Raw genomic sequence first — 15156 nt, forward strand, 5'->3', positions numbered from 1 at the left:
GTGTTTTTCCTCTAACGGTTTACCAGCAAGAACATAGTTAGAGGCATTATCTGTGATGACTTGAACAACATTAGCCACCCCCACCTCCTCAACAACCTCATCCAATAGCTGAAACAACAATTGTCCATCATTTACCTTATCAGATGCATCCACTGATTTTAGAAACATGGTTCCCTGTGCGCAGAAGATAAGAAAGTTTGTGATGGTATGGTTTCTTTGATTAGTGCATCCATCTGCCATGATGGTACATCCTGTTCTTGCCCATGAGTCCTTGAAATCTTTGAAATACTCATTAATGGAGGCAATTTCTTTCTACAAACGATACGCCCTTAGCTCATGCATAGTAGGGCCTTTGAAGCTTTTTCTAGCAGCATGTATGGCATCAAACATAGGTTCATAATATGGTGAACGGGAAGCATTGAAGGGGATATCAACATCATACCACCATCTAGCTATGTAATCACAAGCAGTCTCCCTCAATTCTTTCTTCCAATGGTCATCTAAAGTGGGCTGCATATGATTTCTACTAGCTTGAGGACCATGTGCATCTGATGGAGAGGAGGGAGTGAAATAACTTTTGATATTCATATCACCCTTTTTCATTTTACCCTTTCCCTTTTCTTGAATAGACTCAAAAGAGGGAGGAACATATCGGAAGGGATTGCATGCATCAGTACAAGGGATAGAGAAAGAACCTTCAAAATCAAAATGGGGGTTGGTAGCCAACATTTTTTGTATATTCCTCTTCCTCCCAATTTCAACCTCTAACTCTTTTTGCCTAGCCTTAACTTCTTTAAACTTCTCAAAGCTGGCTAACAAATCCTTCCTAATCTCCCCAATTTCTGGTGAGGTACATGGAGTAATTTGGCCTCTAATCCCCGCCAAGTGTTGTTTCAGCCTATTAATGCCCCCAGGACCTTCCTTAATTTTCCTATGGCAAAATTTGCAATGCATTTGACTATCAACCATTTCAACATATGCCCAAGCAACATCTTTCACTCTAGGTGCCATTTTTTGACTTGGAAATGAAAGCAAAAAATCTGAAAATGAAAAAAATAAAAAACAATGATTCAATCTTCATTTCTTTCACAAAAAACACTCTTAAGGATTTCCAGATTTGCACATAAAATTTAATAAGCAAAAACAAATTTTTACAAGTGAAAAAAAATACCTCCAGGCACAAACTGCCTCCTCAAGCTTGCTCCAAGAAACCAACTCCTCAATGGAAAATGCTGCTCCAAATGGCTGCCCAAGAAGGTCCTCACTCCAACTACAATGTTTGCCCAAGACTCCTCATTTCTGCTCCAAAAACAAACTCACCAACTGCTCACAAATTCTCACTGAAATTCTCACTCAAATGCATGAGATGGTTGTGAGAAAATGAGAGGGGTTGGGTGGGTTAAATTGGGTTTAGTAGAGGGGAATGGACCTCAAAGACCACATAGGCAAAATAAGAACCGGTTTGGAGTCCCCCAAAATAACATTTAAAAAAAAATCGTTGATTGACGGGTTTTAGGGGCCGCTGTTCCAACCCGGCCTAGTAGGCTCGGACTCGGCCGAGCCGATCGGGTTAATACCGAGCCGACCCGACGGGCCGAACCGAATCCAAGGCTGGGTCAATGCTAGAGGGCCTGGCTCAGACCAACTCGGCCGAGTTGGTTCCGAGCCGGCCGATTTTGAAAACAGAGACGGAAAGTAAGTTCATCCCCAGTCCTGGCACATGTAGCACATTGGTAGCTCGGAACCACTCTCCTATTTCTGTTTGAAAAACTATAGTACCCTTCCCTACTGGAGTACACTTTGCCTTATTCCCCATGGTGATCTGAAAATTCATTCTTTCCTTAAGATAATCTGAGAAACATTCCCGTATTCCTGTCATATGCCAGGAGGCTCCACTGTCTATATACCATACCCCTGATGATGCAGAGCTTGCCATGCAAGCAACTTCTTCTTCCAATCTGGAAGCTAGCATAGAGAAATTGAAATTTCTATCTCTTGTGCAATCTTCTGAAAATCTGCATGAGTCTCCAGACGTGGATGCCTCTGCATCATGATCTTGACCCATAATTGATTTTCCCTTCCTATCTCTGAATCTTTGCTCTGATACCATGTGAAAATTTCTGAATAGAAATTCTAATGATGTAGTAACTGATTTATTTTACCTACTTATTTTCGATAAGTTATTTACGAAATCCCTTTAGTAAATATTAAAATAAATTCTACTGTAGATATCACACCATTATACAAAAACAAATACATGCACAAGAATCAAACACATCAACACAGTTATTTTTGGACAATTGTCCCCCAAAAAACCCAATGCGGGAAAACCATTGTAGTAGAGTAGGGTTTTATTAATCTTCAACAACAATCGCTTTTACATAAAGATTTTACGTAGACACTGGGAGAAAACACTTGAGACTTTTCTCTGAGACTTCCTGACACCTTAGATGACTTCCTTTCCCAACTGTGTCAACCCTGCGTCATTCTGCTTGGCTCTGCGCTGCTATGGAACCCCCTGCGTCATCCATTGCGCCTCCCTATGCGCTGTCTCTCAGAGCCCCTATGTCACCCTTTCTGAACTTCCTGATTGCTACTAGTCACCCCCTCTTCCTCCACCCTGCAACTCTCCCTCTGAAATTGATTTTCCTTCCTCTCTGAGAAAATTGATTTTCCTTGGGATACTGAGTATCTGCTGGTGTGTCTCCAAATGACCCTTAAGTCTTCTCTTATACTTTTCCTATTGATGAATCAATGACCGAGATTAAGTCCTTAATCAATGACTAAGATTAAAGTAGACTTGATCCTCATCCCTTAGAAGCTTCTCATCCTTATCTTTATTAATAACTATTAATATTTTTATTTTCCTAAGTTTAGACTTAGGAGCCCATTAAAAATATTAATTATTTTAATAACTCATTCGGATGGAATTTCCCAAAATGATTTCTGGGTCTTGGAGATCTCATGTGCTTTAACTACTCCACCAATTTTCATGGCTAGAGCATGTTTGATGCTACCCGAAATCAACAGTTCTATCATGACAAATGATGTTTGGGAGGTAGTGCCTAGACTAGAAGACAGATCAGTTGTAGGTTCCCATGGATCTACAAGATCAAGGATGTTGCAGATGGCAGTGTAGATAAGTACAAGGCTAGATTCGTGGCAAAAGGGTATGCACAAAAGGAAGGGATAAACTATGAGGATACCTTCGCCCCAATTGCCAGATATACCTCTATTAGATTCGTTATATCCCTAGCAGCGCAGATGGAATGGGAGATTCACTAGATGGACGTCAAGACAACATTCTTGAATGGGGTGATAGAAGAAGAGGTATATATAGAGCAACTTGAAGGCTTCAAAACTTTCTGCGAAGCACACTCATGTATGCAGGTTGAAGAAAGCCCTATACAGGCTCAAACAGGCACCCAGGGCATGGTATGGTCGGATTGACAGTTATTTGCAGCAGTTGGATTCATCAAGAGTGATGCAGATCCCAATCTCTACTATTTGATGGTGGAGAATGAGGCTCTCATTCTGGTTTTGTATGTAGATGACTTGCTTTTGATAGGGTCATCAGGGCTCATAAAGGACTGCAAAAGGAATCTTGAGGCAGAATTCGACATGAAGAATATGGGGATGATGCACTACTTTCTAGGATTGGATGTATGGCAGAAGAATGGGGAGATCTTCCTTGGGCAAGGGAGATATACTACAGATATTCTGAAGAGATTCAGAATGCAGGATTGCCAACCCATGACGATGCCCATGATCACCAATTGGAAGAAGATAGATGCATCAGGGGACAAGGAAGTTGACCCCACCTTGTACAAACAACTCATTGGGTCGCTCATGTATCTAGTTAACACTAGGCTAGACATTTGTTTCGCTGTCAATACCCTTAGTTAGTTCATGGTAGAATAGAAAAGGGTACATTGGGCAACAGTTAGGCACATTCTTAGATATGTGCGAGGAACAGTCAGTGATGGGTTAAAATGTACTTGAGTAGATGACATCATATTATGCAGATTCGCAGATGCAGACTGGGCAAGTAGTTCAGTGGACGGGAAAAGTACCTCCGTGTATTGCTTCAATGTTGGATCAGGGATGGTCTCTTGGTGCAGCAGGAAGCAGAAGTCAGTAGCACTGAGCTCAACAGAAGCTGAATATATGGCAGCCAACACAGCTATGTGCGAAGCTATATGGCTTAGGAAGCTGCTTGTGAGTTTGTTCAGGAAGAAGATGGAAGCGACCAATGTTTACTGTGATAATTAGAGTTGCATAAAACTCTCTGAGAATCTAGTATTTCATGATAGGTCAAAGCACATTGATATCAGATGTCATTTCATCAGAGACTGCGTTCAGCATGGAGCAGTCCAATTGCAGTATGTTCCCACAGGAGCTTAGGTAGCAGATATACTCACAAAAGCTCTAGGGAGAGCTAAGTTCACCCAATTCAGGGAACAAATGGGTATGGTGGATAACCCATTTTAGTACCAGAAACAGATGGATTCTCTGTTGCAGCAGCAACAAATGAGAGGGAGTTGCAGTGCAGATGCAGTAGTTGACAACAGTACAACAGGGTCAGTAGCAACATAGATGCAACACATATTAGAGTTGCGCAGTAGTTGGTGGGAAATAGTAGCCAGACATCAACAACGTGATAGGAGATGGTGCAGAGATAGCGTGTTGTGGCAACAATTGCAACATTAGAACACTTTCCTCGCTAAGAGGGAGTGTTAGTTTTTGTAGCATTGGATGTGTTCTAGCCACAAAATTTTGTGGAGAGGCTACAATACATGTAATCTCCGAAACCCAGAAATCATTTTTGGAAATTCCACCTAGAGACGACTTAATTAAAATAATTAATCAATTTTTAATGTTTTCTAAGTCTAAACTTAGGAAATATGATTAATTAAAGGGTATTAATTAAGTCATGGTGTGAATGTTCTAGAAACTCACACAGATTGACAGGGAAATGATCTGGGCCATCGATTATGTTTTAATCTTCGCCGTTGGTACCCTAACAGAGGATTATAAGAAGAAGTCAATGGGTAGATGGAGAACACACCATGTAGATACTCAATTGCCGAGGCAGTTCGATTTTCTTAGTGGCTGTGATTCAACAGAGGAGGTAGAGCCAGAGGGTGAGTAGTAGGTGAGAGAGGGAGAAACAAAATTCCAGAAGGAAGATTTTTTGGATTTTGGAAGAGGCAGAGCAAGGAAGAGCGAAGTACCCACGAGCTCTATGCAGTCACTACGCAGAGAGTGACGCAGAGGGGACAACGTGAAGGCCGAGGGTCCATCTCAGAGGTAGTAAATTGCTGTGGAGTGAGAAATTTCTCACAAAAATTTCTCTCAATATTTCCTTCAGTTTAGATTGTGAATAAGACATCTAAAATTCTTGTACTCGGATTTGTTGCTGAAGATTAATAAGAAAATCCTCATCTGCTACACCGGTTTTCCCAAGTTGGGTTTTTGTGAGGACAATTGTCCAAAAATAATGGTGTTAATACTCTTGTGTGTTTGCTAGCCTTTCTCAGTTTCCAACATTTTATTTTCCGCAGTAATTTTGTTGTGAAATTGTTGTTGTGATTTTATTCGTTGTTTGCCGTAGCAAATAAACAACATAATTAAATTTACAGTTAGAAGAATATTTTCCAGTTGTTGCAATAGATGAAATTTTCACATTATGTGGTTTGAAGCAAGCTCCTCGAGCCTGGGATGCCTGAATTGACAGTTACCTGGTGAAGCTTGGATTTACAAGAAGCAGTGTCGATATGAACCTATACTTCAAAGTTCAAACTGGTCCCAAGTATAACTTTGTTTTTGGTTTTATATGTTGATGATCTATTCTTGATAGGTAGTGAGTCTCTGATGATCGAGTGTAAGAGGCAGTTGGCCTCTAAGTTCAAGATGAAAGATCTTGGTCTAAGATATACTTCCGAAGATATGAGACTGCATGGATACACTGATGATGACTGGGCTGGAAATATTATTGATAGAGAGAACATCTAGGTGCTGATTTAGCTTGGGATCTACGATGATATCACGGATGAGTAGTAAACAAAAGTCCGTTGCTTTAAGCATGATCGAGGTAGAATACATTGTTAGCTTGGAAGAGCTGTTTGAGCAGGTCCTAGATACAACAACGATATATTGTGACAATAAGAGTGGGATTTGATTGGTAGAGAATCCCATGTTTCATGGCAAGCCCAAGCATATTGAGATCAGGTATCATTACATACGTGACATGGTGTAGAGAGGAGCCGTGAGTCTCTGTCATACTTCGACTAATGAGCAGATTGTAGCCATAGAGCAACATGGATTGATGGATGTGACCTTCTTGGGTAAGGGTTCAAGCTGATTGAGGACACTGAGCTAGCTCTTCCCCTTATCTGAGCTCCCAGAGTGAAGAATTGGGCCGTAGAGCTCCTGAGTTTGAGGGACCTCTAGATTTGACAGAGTATATCCGAGTTGGCATCTGTCTTTCCCACCCATCTAGCCAATGGGTGCTGGCTACTTGAGTTAGGCATGATCCTTACCACTTATGGTAAGTGGCATCTCGCTTAAGCTAGAGATGCAGGTGTTCTACCACTTGACTCTTCAGGGTCTTGTTGGGAAGATCAATAGATAATAGGATAAGCGTGATCCTTAACATTTATGGTAAGTGGTATCCCTCCTATTATCACCAGGCAGTGGGATAGGCATGATCCTTACCTCATAAGTTAAAATGGCATCCCTCCTATTGTCTGTGGTTCCCCGGGTTGTAGCATTGGGCTCCTTGCTGGCAAAGATTCATGGGTAGTAGCATTGGGCTTCTCACTGGTAGAGATTCCCTAGTAGTGGCATTAGGCTTCCCACCGGCAGATGATTCTCGAGTGGTAGTAGTAGCTCCCTGCTGGCAGTGATTCTAGGTGGCAGTAATGACTCCTTGATGGATAGAGGGTGGTAGCTTGAGCTCCCCTATGATGTCAAATTCTTCTTATTTTAAATTCGAAAGTGTTCAATATATGAGCAGAGATGACATATATTTGAGATGGGAAATATGTTGCAGACTTGCAGTCAATAATTTATCCCTAGCTGAGAGGGAGTGTTAATTTTGGCAGCTCAGGGACAAATTCCCTCCTTTGGATAATCTTCCTCATCAAGAAAGACCCCTCCTAACCCTTGGAAGAATTTAATTTGGTTAAGGAAAAATATATTTTTAAAATGGAAACCCACATGTGCACAAAAGGATAGGTTGGACCTAAAGAGAAATTGGACACCCTTGGATGGCAGCCAGAATGCTTCAACTGGATGCATATCTCTTGCTCTGTGGGACTGGGAACTAGGGTTTATGTTGGGAGTTGATCGCAGTTGATTGCGGGCTTGTAATGAAACTCCAATAAATGTTGTTACTAGGATCATCTTTGAAATATTGTTTGGTGGGTTTGTTGGATTGATTTGTGATTGAAGAATTGGATCATTGTACTCTCTGTTTGTTGAACATTTTATGACAATCTAATAAGAAGAATTTGAAACTGTTTTCCCCTTTGTGGGGTTTTTCCTTGGTCTTTGAAAAAGCCTATTGTCTCTTATTTGTCTCTTGTTGTTCATTGCATTTACTGTTCTATGAACAATTTCTATTGATCATTGGAAGATTAAATTGTTTTGAAAGATTGCTAATTAAAGATAAGAATTGGGTTAAAGTAATTGTAACAACATAGAACAATGGTAAAATTAACATGATGCAACATGGATTCTTCAGATTCATTTGGGATACTGGTATCGAGGTTACAATTGCTTGGAGTCAAGCAATTTCAGGAAGGTAGGATTGTGATGTCCCTTTCTTCGGACATTGGGAAAGGAGGGTATCTCATTAGCCCGGGTTACAAATGAAAATTAATTATGGGCTATGGGAGAATTAATTAATTAAAAGCGACTAAAGAAAAAGAAATATTATAAGTCACTTTAATAAAAGAAGAAAAAGACCCATGGTATTCCGAGATTCCATGACTATTAAAGGAGATGAGAGCTCACTCCTTAGACATGCATTTGGGGTTATTGTTTTGTTGTTGCTGAGTTGAGCTCTTAGAACTTGTCTAGGTGAGAGCGCATATTATGTAGAGGGTTAGTTTCGGTGGTTAGTGATCCACCCTAGCCAATCCAATTAGGAGGGGTTTTGGTATTGAGACACATACCCTAGCCACTTGAAGGAGGGATCAAATTAGATCCACTCACTGGGTTTAAGATGTGTTGAAGTTTCTAAGTCTACTTAGTTAGAAACCCTCCATGCACTTTATCTGATTTATTCCTACCTACTTGTTATTTTACTTAACAAGTTATTTACAATGTAAATACTGAAAATAAACACTAGTGCATGCTCAACATATTACAGATCAACAACTAAAGGAAACAGAAACAATCACAGCATATGACACCATTATTTTTGGACCAATGTCCTCGGAAAAGCCCAATGTGGGAAAACTGGTGTAGCTATCTGAGGGTTTTCTTATTAAGCAATATCATAGTACAATCTGGGTGCTGAAACTGGCCTACCCAACAGAGAATTTCCTTGGCAGTAATACCTCTCAGTTTCTGACAAATCTCCTGGCTAAAACCTCGAATAATCTTTCCGGCAGCTACTCAGCACCAATCTACCCCAAAAACCCCAACGTTAGCCTCTCTCTAGATTGCGTCAGTCCCTCTTTGCGCAGCGTTGGCCCTGCGTCACCTCGGATGGGTCTGCGTCAGCCTTAGGCCTTGCGTCACCTCGGGTGGGTCTGTGTCAGCCTTAGGAGGCCTTGCGTCAACGTTTTGGCCCTCTGCGTCAGCAACATTGGCCTCTCTGAGGCTCTGCGCAGCTCCCGGCTGCCTCTGCGTGAGCCCTGGCTAGCTCTGCGTCACTCTCCCCGGCTACTACGTCACTCTCCCGGCACTATCTCTGCCTCTTTGTCTCTCTGTACTCAATGCCCCTCAGCTGCAACTCCCGATCACTAATTCTATCTCTCTTAGCAAACCCCGCTCTAGAGAATAGAATGATTGATCACTCTAGTGTATTCTCCAAGTGACCCTCAAGCCTCCTCTTATACTTTTCCTGTTGACATATCAACGGCCGAGATTAAGTCCCTAATCAACGACTAAGATTAGATCTGGCTTGATCCATGTCTTTTGGACCATTCTAACACAGTTTCATATTAATCCACATTAATATTTTATTTTCCCTAAGTTTAGACTTAGGGACTCCATTAAAAATATTAATTATTTTAATATCTCCTGAACTGTTTAGAATCTGCCCAAACCCTTTCTGGGTATTGGAGATCTCATGTGCCCCAACCTCTCCACCAAATTTCATGGCTAGAGCACATTCGATGCTACCCCAAATCAACAACATGGAGATCATGAGGAAGTCAGGAGGAAAGGTCAGTCAAATCTCTCGCGGGTGCATAACTTTTGGAGAAGTAGAATTTATGAGGGCAAGTTCTGTGTTGCTGCTTTCAACTTTGTAGGCCACAACATCAGTTAATTATCCATCCAAGCATGCCATTTATAGATCTATTCCAAGTTCAGGAACTGAAGCATGGGCATGTAATATCATATTTCATTTAATAAAAATAAGGCTGAGTTTTTGATAAGTATTATTAGTGTTTTACTTTATAAGTTTCACAAAGTTCCATGGTCATTATCTAAATTTACAGCAAAATTATTTGTGCAAATTTTCTGAAGAGAAGATTTATCAAAAAATTTAGAAAATAATTAAAAGGAATATTACAGGGGTTGGGTGTTCCCCCTAAATTTTGCATGAAAACAATAATTTATGAGGAAGCCTAATATTCAACCCTAGGGCCCTACTAATGCTATGTAATTAATGGTAATGTTAAATTCTTAAAATTTTAACATCACCATTAATTATTTCAAGATGTTTGAGAGTGGTGGGCGTCCCCCCTAAATTTTGCATGAAAACAATAATTTATGCGGAAGCCTAATATTCAACCCTAGGGCCCTACTAATGCTATGTAATTAATGGTAATGTTAAATTCTTAAAATTTTGAACACCCCATTAATTGTTTCAAGATGTTTGAGAGTGGTTCCAACCTCATTGGATTTCATATGCAGAGAGTAGAATTTTAGATCCCATTCAAAATCCAACTGACTTAATAGTTTTCAGGATTTCACGATTGGGGGGATTGCAATATTTCCATTGGATTCTATCATGTATGAGGGTACGGAAATTGAGAGCACCAAGCCCTCTATGTACCTCGATGTTGGTGGCATTGATTGTTGAACTCCTCTATCACGACCCTAGTAAAATTGTACCTATCACTTGAACAAAATCTCGGTTTGACATGTTAAGCTTTTTCTATTTTATTTTAATGCTTGAGGGTGATATTGATGATGAGGATCCTAACATAGGCAATGATTTTCATGATATGTAGGTATTTGTTGTAGCATGATTTTTTTTGGACTATAGAGGCCATCTAGTGCTTCTTTGCCGATGTTTATTTGGTTTAAATATGGATTGCACTCATAACTATTTTGGTTATATGCACCCTTGCTATATATATATATATGTGAGAAATTTTACATATTTGTGTATAATGGTTTGGATTCATATGGATGCGCATGAATATTTACACACTTTTTTCAAAATCTGAATATTTATGTATTTTTTGGTCGACTAGTTTTTTGATCTGGTTTTTTTCCTGTTCTCAGTTTTGGGGTGAACTGATTCGATGACCGGTCTGGTTCTGATAACGGTTGTTCAATGTCCATTGTTCATTTTCAGTTTTAAATTTTGAGTCTTTGACTCATCATTTTTTACTATTTTTTAGTTGGGAGTAATTTCAATTTACTATTCTAGTCTTCAGACTTTAGTATCTACTATTTTGCTCAGTACTAATCAGATTCTAGAATAATGAATGATGAATTTAAATTAATGTATACAATATTTTACTATTTCTATTTCATTGAATCATTTATGATGTATGAATCAGTCTATTTCATTATTGAATTTGAATATTGTTATGATATATATATATATATATATATAATGCACCTCGTCATTCCCCCATCCCCCCTAAATTTCCCTAAAATTTGGGGGTGCTCCCACACGCTCCCCCCCTGTCCCGTGTCCTCCCATCCTGGAAACCTGGTGGAACATTGATCTTAACACATTTCTTTTCAGGTTACGTTGATTATTATTTTGTCAGTTTTGATTACTGTGATGCCAATTAGTTATAACTATTTAATCTGCAGTTATATAGCTTCATTTACTATGCAATATTTTTTTGTAATTTCAAATGATGCAGAAGTGATTGTATGTTCTATGTTCTATAGGTAGGGATTGAAGGAAGTGCCAACGGGCAGTGGTGGTTAGATACTATCGGAAAGATCCTGGATGAAGGGATGACATTTGAACGGGTAGGCTCTCGGCAATTGGCTGGCTTGCTTATTGCTGTATGGTAAGTTGATTAAATGAAAATAGGTAATTTCTTCTATTGTTGAGAATATGATTTTCGAAGAGTCTTTATAAATGATGTAGGAAAGAATAGATCTGACTTATGAAACTTCTGATTGCCATAATTATTTTGTTTTTTCTTTAATAGAAATTCCTTGAAACACATGAGCTTTAATTTATTTACCTTACGACACTGCTTACTGGCAATACTTGTTGAATGGAAACGTAGCTCCTTTTTACTTCATTAGAATTCTCTGTTTGGAAAAATCTCAATTACCGGATTTTGTTACTAGTGAGTATCTAATGTTGCTGCACTACAATTGTTTCCATGTTTGCTTGTTTTAGTCTTGCTAAGAAAGCTGCTAAATAGCTGGAATTGGTTTAATTGTTCACGGTTGTTATTTTTCTTACGAAGCACTGCTCACCTTTTGATGTTATTACATCTCTCAAAGTGTAAAGATTATGTAATTCCCAGTTTTGGGGATTGAGTAATTAATATCCTGTCATTCTGTTGTGTCAGGGTCAGAAAAGATCTCTGCCCGTATATTGGTGAAGTGGATGTTGGTGCTGTTGCTTGTGGTTTTGGACGTACAATTGGTAATAAAGTAGGTTTTCTATTTGGTCATTTTTACATTCTCATCCATCAACAATGATTAATTTTCTTTCTTATAAAGGAAATTGACTAATCATCATGTTTTGCTATATAGTTTTTACTTCCTGCAATATGCGCTGATCACATCTATGATTGTTGCTCCCTTCTTTGTTTTGATTCCTAGAGAAGTTCAGCATTTATACTGAAATGCATTTATTGCAAGGCTTGGGATGGGAAACAATGGAGAAATCTGAATTGAAGTATGTGAAGAAGTAGATTTTGAAATTGCTAGGAATTCCAATTTCAACCTGACTTGCTGGACATAAGATTACTGTGGCATGTGCTATCTTACTACAATAAATTTAATTTGGGCTTTAAAACTCAATTTTCATATCTCAGTATAGACCTTTTAAATTCATGTAGTATGTGAGATGAGGATAATGATCTCAATTGGGTCAAGTCAGCAAAGCTCCAAACATGATGCAGAATTCAGACCAGTTTGAAACGATTTCAATTTGGAAGGGGTGAGCCAAGAACTCTGCCTGAATATTTTCTGGGGAATTGTCCTTCAAATTCTGATAATGTGGCGAAACATTAGAAACTTGATTGTCTCTTTCATGGCCTAATCCTATTCCAGTAGACTAGGTCAACAAATCTCAGAATGGTGGGCCTGATCATGTTATCCATGAGTTCCATCTTAGACGATATATCCTGAAAATGGTTTTGAAAACATTGTCCTTGAGAATAGTGAGGGAGTGGTAGCCCTTGTTGATTTGTGGTTAAAGACCCTTCCACAAACTAAATTTAGGCCCTAAAAATTGGACCCCCAAATATCTGTATGCTATGACGATATTGATCTCCAAAGCTTAATAATAAAAGTGGCAGTTTTAGAGGATGATCTTCAACCCAAAGAAGATCACGACCTTGGTTTTTACTAGGTTAACTATTATCTGTCGAAGATTACAAAAGCTAGATGAGGAATCTAACAGTCTTCGTAAGTCCTTTACGATGTAGGCCAAGATGACCACATTTTCTATAAAGAGGAGGATGGAGATCAAGACATAGTGAGACAACCATCATCGGGTTGGATATGTTCATGTCGAAAAGACTCTAACTCATCTATATAGATCCCAAACAATTTAGGACAGAGAGAGCAACTTTGTTTCACCCCAGTGGTGCTCTTGATAAAATCTGACCCTCCATATGTTGTGTGCAGGCGGCCAAGAATAGACTCATAGAGTGTAATATCCCCTATTTTGTGAGCTGCTATATGGAGATAGCCCTTAGCCCACTTGGTCCCTTGGGCAAAAGGGGTGAATGGGAAAGGGATCACTTTTTGGCATATTATACTTTGGAGATATGGATAATAAGTGGGTCCCTTATTAAAAGGGGGTCACTTAAGTTGTGGACTGCATAGCTAACAAGTCACACCACTACGAGGATGAGATCTATCTATTCTTCTCAAGGATGAGATCTATCCTCCTTTTACATGCCTTGTAATTGGATGCTCTTTCTAATTTGTTTTCTCTCTTCATCGAGTTAGACATTTTTCTTGAAGATAGTAGGCTTGACTTCTTAGATGATCCTTCTCCCTTATTCAAACTTCTTAAAAACTCCGTATTCTCCTTTCAATAGATTTTCAGGTTGTCTTTTTCCTTCTTCACCTTAGCTTTGATACCATGTTGGAAAATCAAAAAGGCATAAAAGATTTCCTTTATGTTGATAATTACTTGTGATATTCTTATGTTCTTATTAACTTTCTTGTATTCTTCTTTTAACTTAGTTCATCAAGCAATTACCAAAACCATAACACGAAGAACAAAGACACCAGATGTAGGCAGACAACCAGAGCAAAACCCCTATCTAGGGGAAAACCCAATCAACAACTCTTACTTTAATAGTCTCACGAGGTGATCCAAGACTCCTTGACCTACACACAAACTCCTCCAATTCCCAAGTCAGCCCTTCTTTTCTTCTGCAGATGATAGCCTTCCAGCAACAACTTTGACCTAACACTTCTATCTAGTAGCAAACTTTTGACTTCCCCAATAACAGAACTTCGACCTAGCAGCAGAACTTCGACCCAGCAGTAGAATCCAGAATTTCGACCCCAGTGGTAGCCCAATAAATTCACATGTGTGAGAGAGATGACCCAGAAACTTCGACCTTGTCTTTCCTAGTAATTCTCCTCCTTCTACATTTTCACACTTTTTCTGTTGCTTCTTTTTGTGTATCGAACTTGTGAGAGTGGATGCTCCAAATGAATCGAACTTGCATTGTATATATAGCCTCTTATGGAGTTTGAATTACCCTCATGTAGGTCGACTTGATCAGGAAAGGGTCGACTTGGTGTGGAGGTGCCAAATGATTTATTTTACTCAATAGTAGTTCTTTTTACATGATTCAAAAGCCCAAGAAGGGTCTCATTAAATGGACAGTGACTATTAGATTTAATATAAAACCTAGAAGTCCTCAATGGGGACTTTGACCTAAAACATGATGACCCAAGCATGAAACCCATACTTTAATAAGTCATAATATTAATAATAGAAATTTCTTTTTCTTTCTTTTGATAAACACATTTCATTATGACTCAAATACAATTTATGAAGACCGAACCTAGTCACATTCTTCAACACCAAGTAACCAAACGATAACAAAGAATTCTAACATGAAATGAAATGTTTCAACTTTCAACTTTCATGAAACATCATAATTCATTACCAATGAGTTATAATTGCCAACTTCAAACTTCAAACTTAAATTGTCATATATAGTTTATAAAAAGTATCATAATAAATATGAAAGAGTCAACAATTATAAAAACTACTAGAAACTAGAAAAGACAATAAATCTATTTTCTATTGCTAATGCTTGGGCCTCTTGCCGCCATGATGTGAGAATTTCTGAATCTACACATCAGAAATCCTACTGCAATCACTGGTTTATCATCTCCTACTTGTTCTTTACATTCCATAAGTTATTTAATTATTTAAAAAACAATGAAAAACACTATTGCAGACTACACATACATACAGATCATGAACTAAAATAAAATGAGACAATCACACAAGGGACACCGTTATTTTTGGACAATCGTCCCCGAAAAAACCCAATTCGGGAAAAC

The 15156-nt window shown here is 38.9% G+C and overlaps 1 protein-coding gene across 3 annotated transcripts in view; it reads left to right on the forward strand.

The window, feature by feature from the left end:
- Window positions 1-15156, forward strand: part of LOC149169652 (type II inositol polyphosphate 5-phosphatase 15-like) — a 153426-nt gene that overhangs the window by 75627 nt on the left and 62643 nt on the right. For all 3 annotated transcript variants that reach the window (XM_089428759.1, XM_089428757.1, XM_089428758.1), the window contains exons 4-5: window positions 11317-11441; window positions 11958-12042. In XM_089428759.1, the coding sequence (XP_089284885.1) occupies window positions 11317-11441; window positions 11958-12042 (210 nt within the window). The remainder of the gene's footprint in view (window positions 1-11316; window positions 11442-11957; window positions 12043-15156) is intronic.

The sequence above is a fragment of the Pinus tabuliformis genome, chromosome 4_2 (assembly GCF_031772625.1).
Source record: "Pinus tabuliformis cultivar Carrire ecotype Pingquan chromosome 4_2, CPIR1, whole genome shotgun sequence".
Taxonomy (NCBI): Eukaryota; Viridiplantae; Streptophyta; class Pinopsida; order Pinales; family Pinaceae; genus Pinus; species Pinus tabuliformis.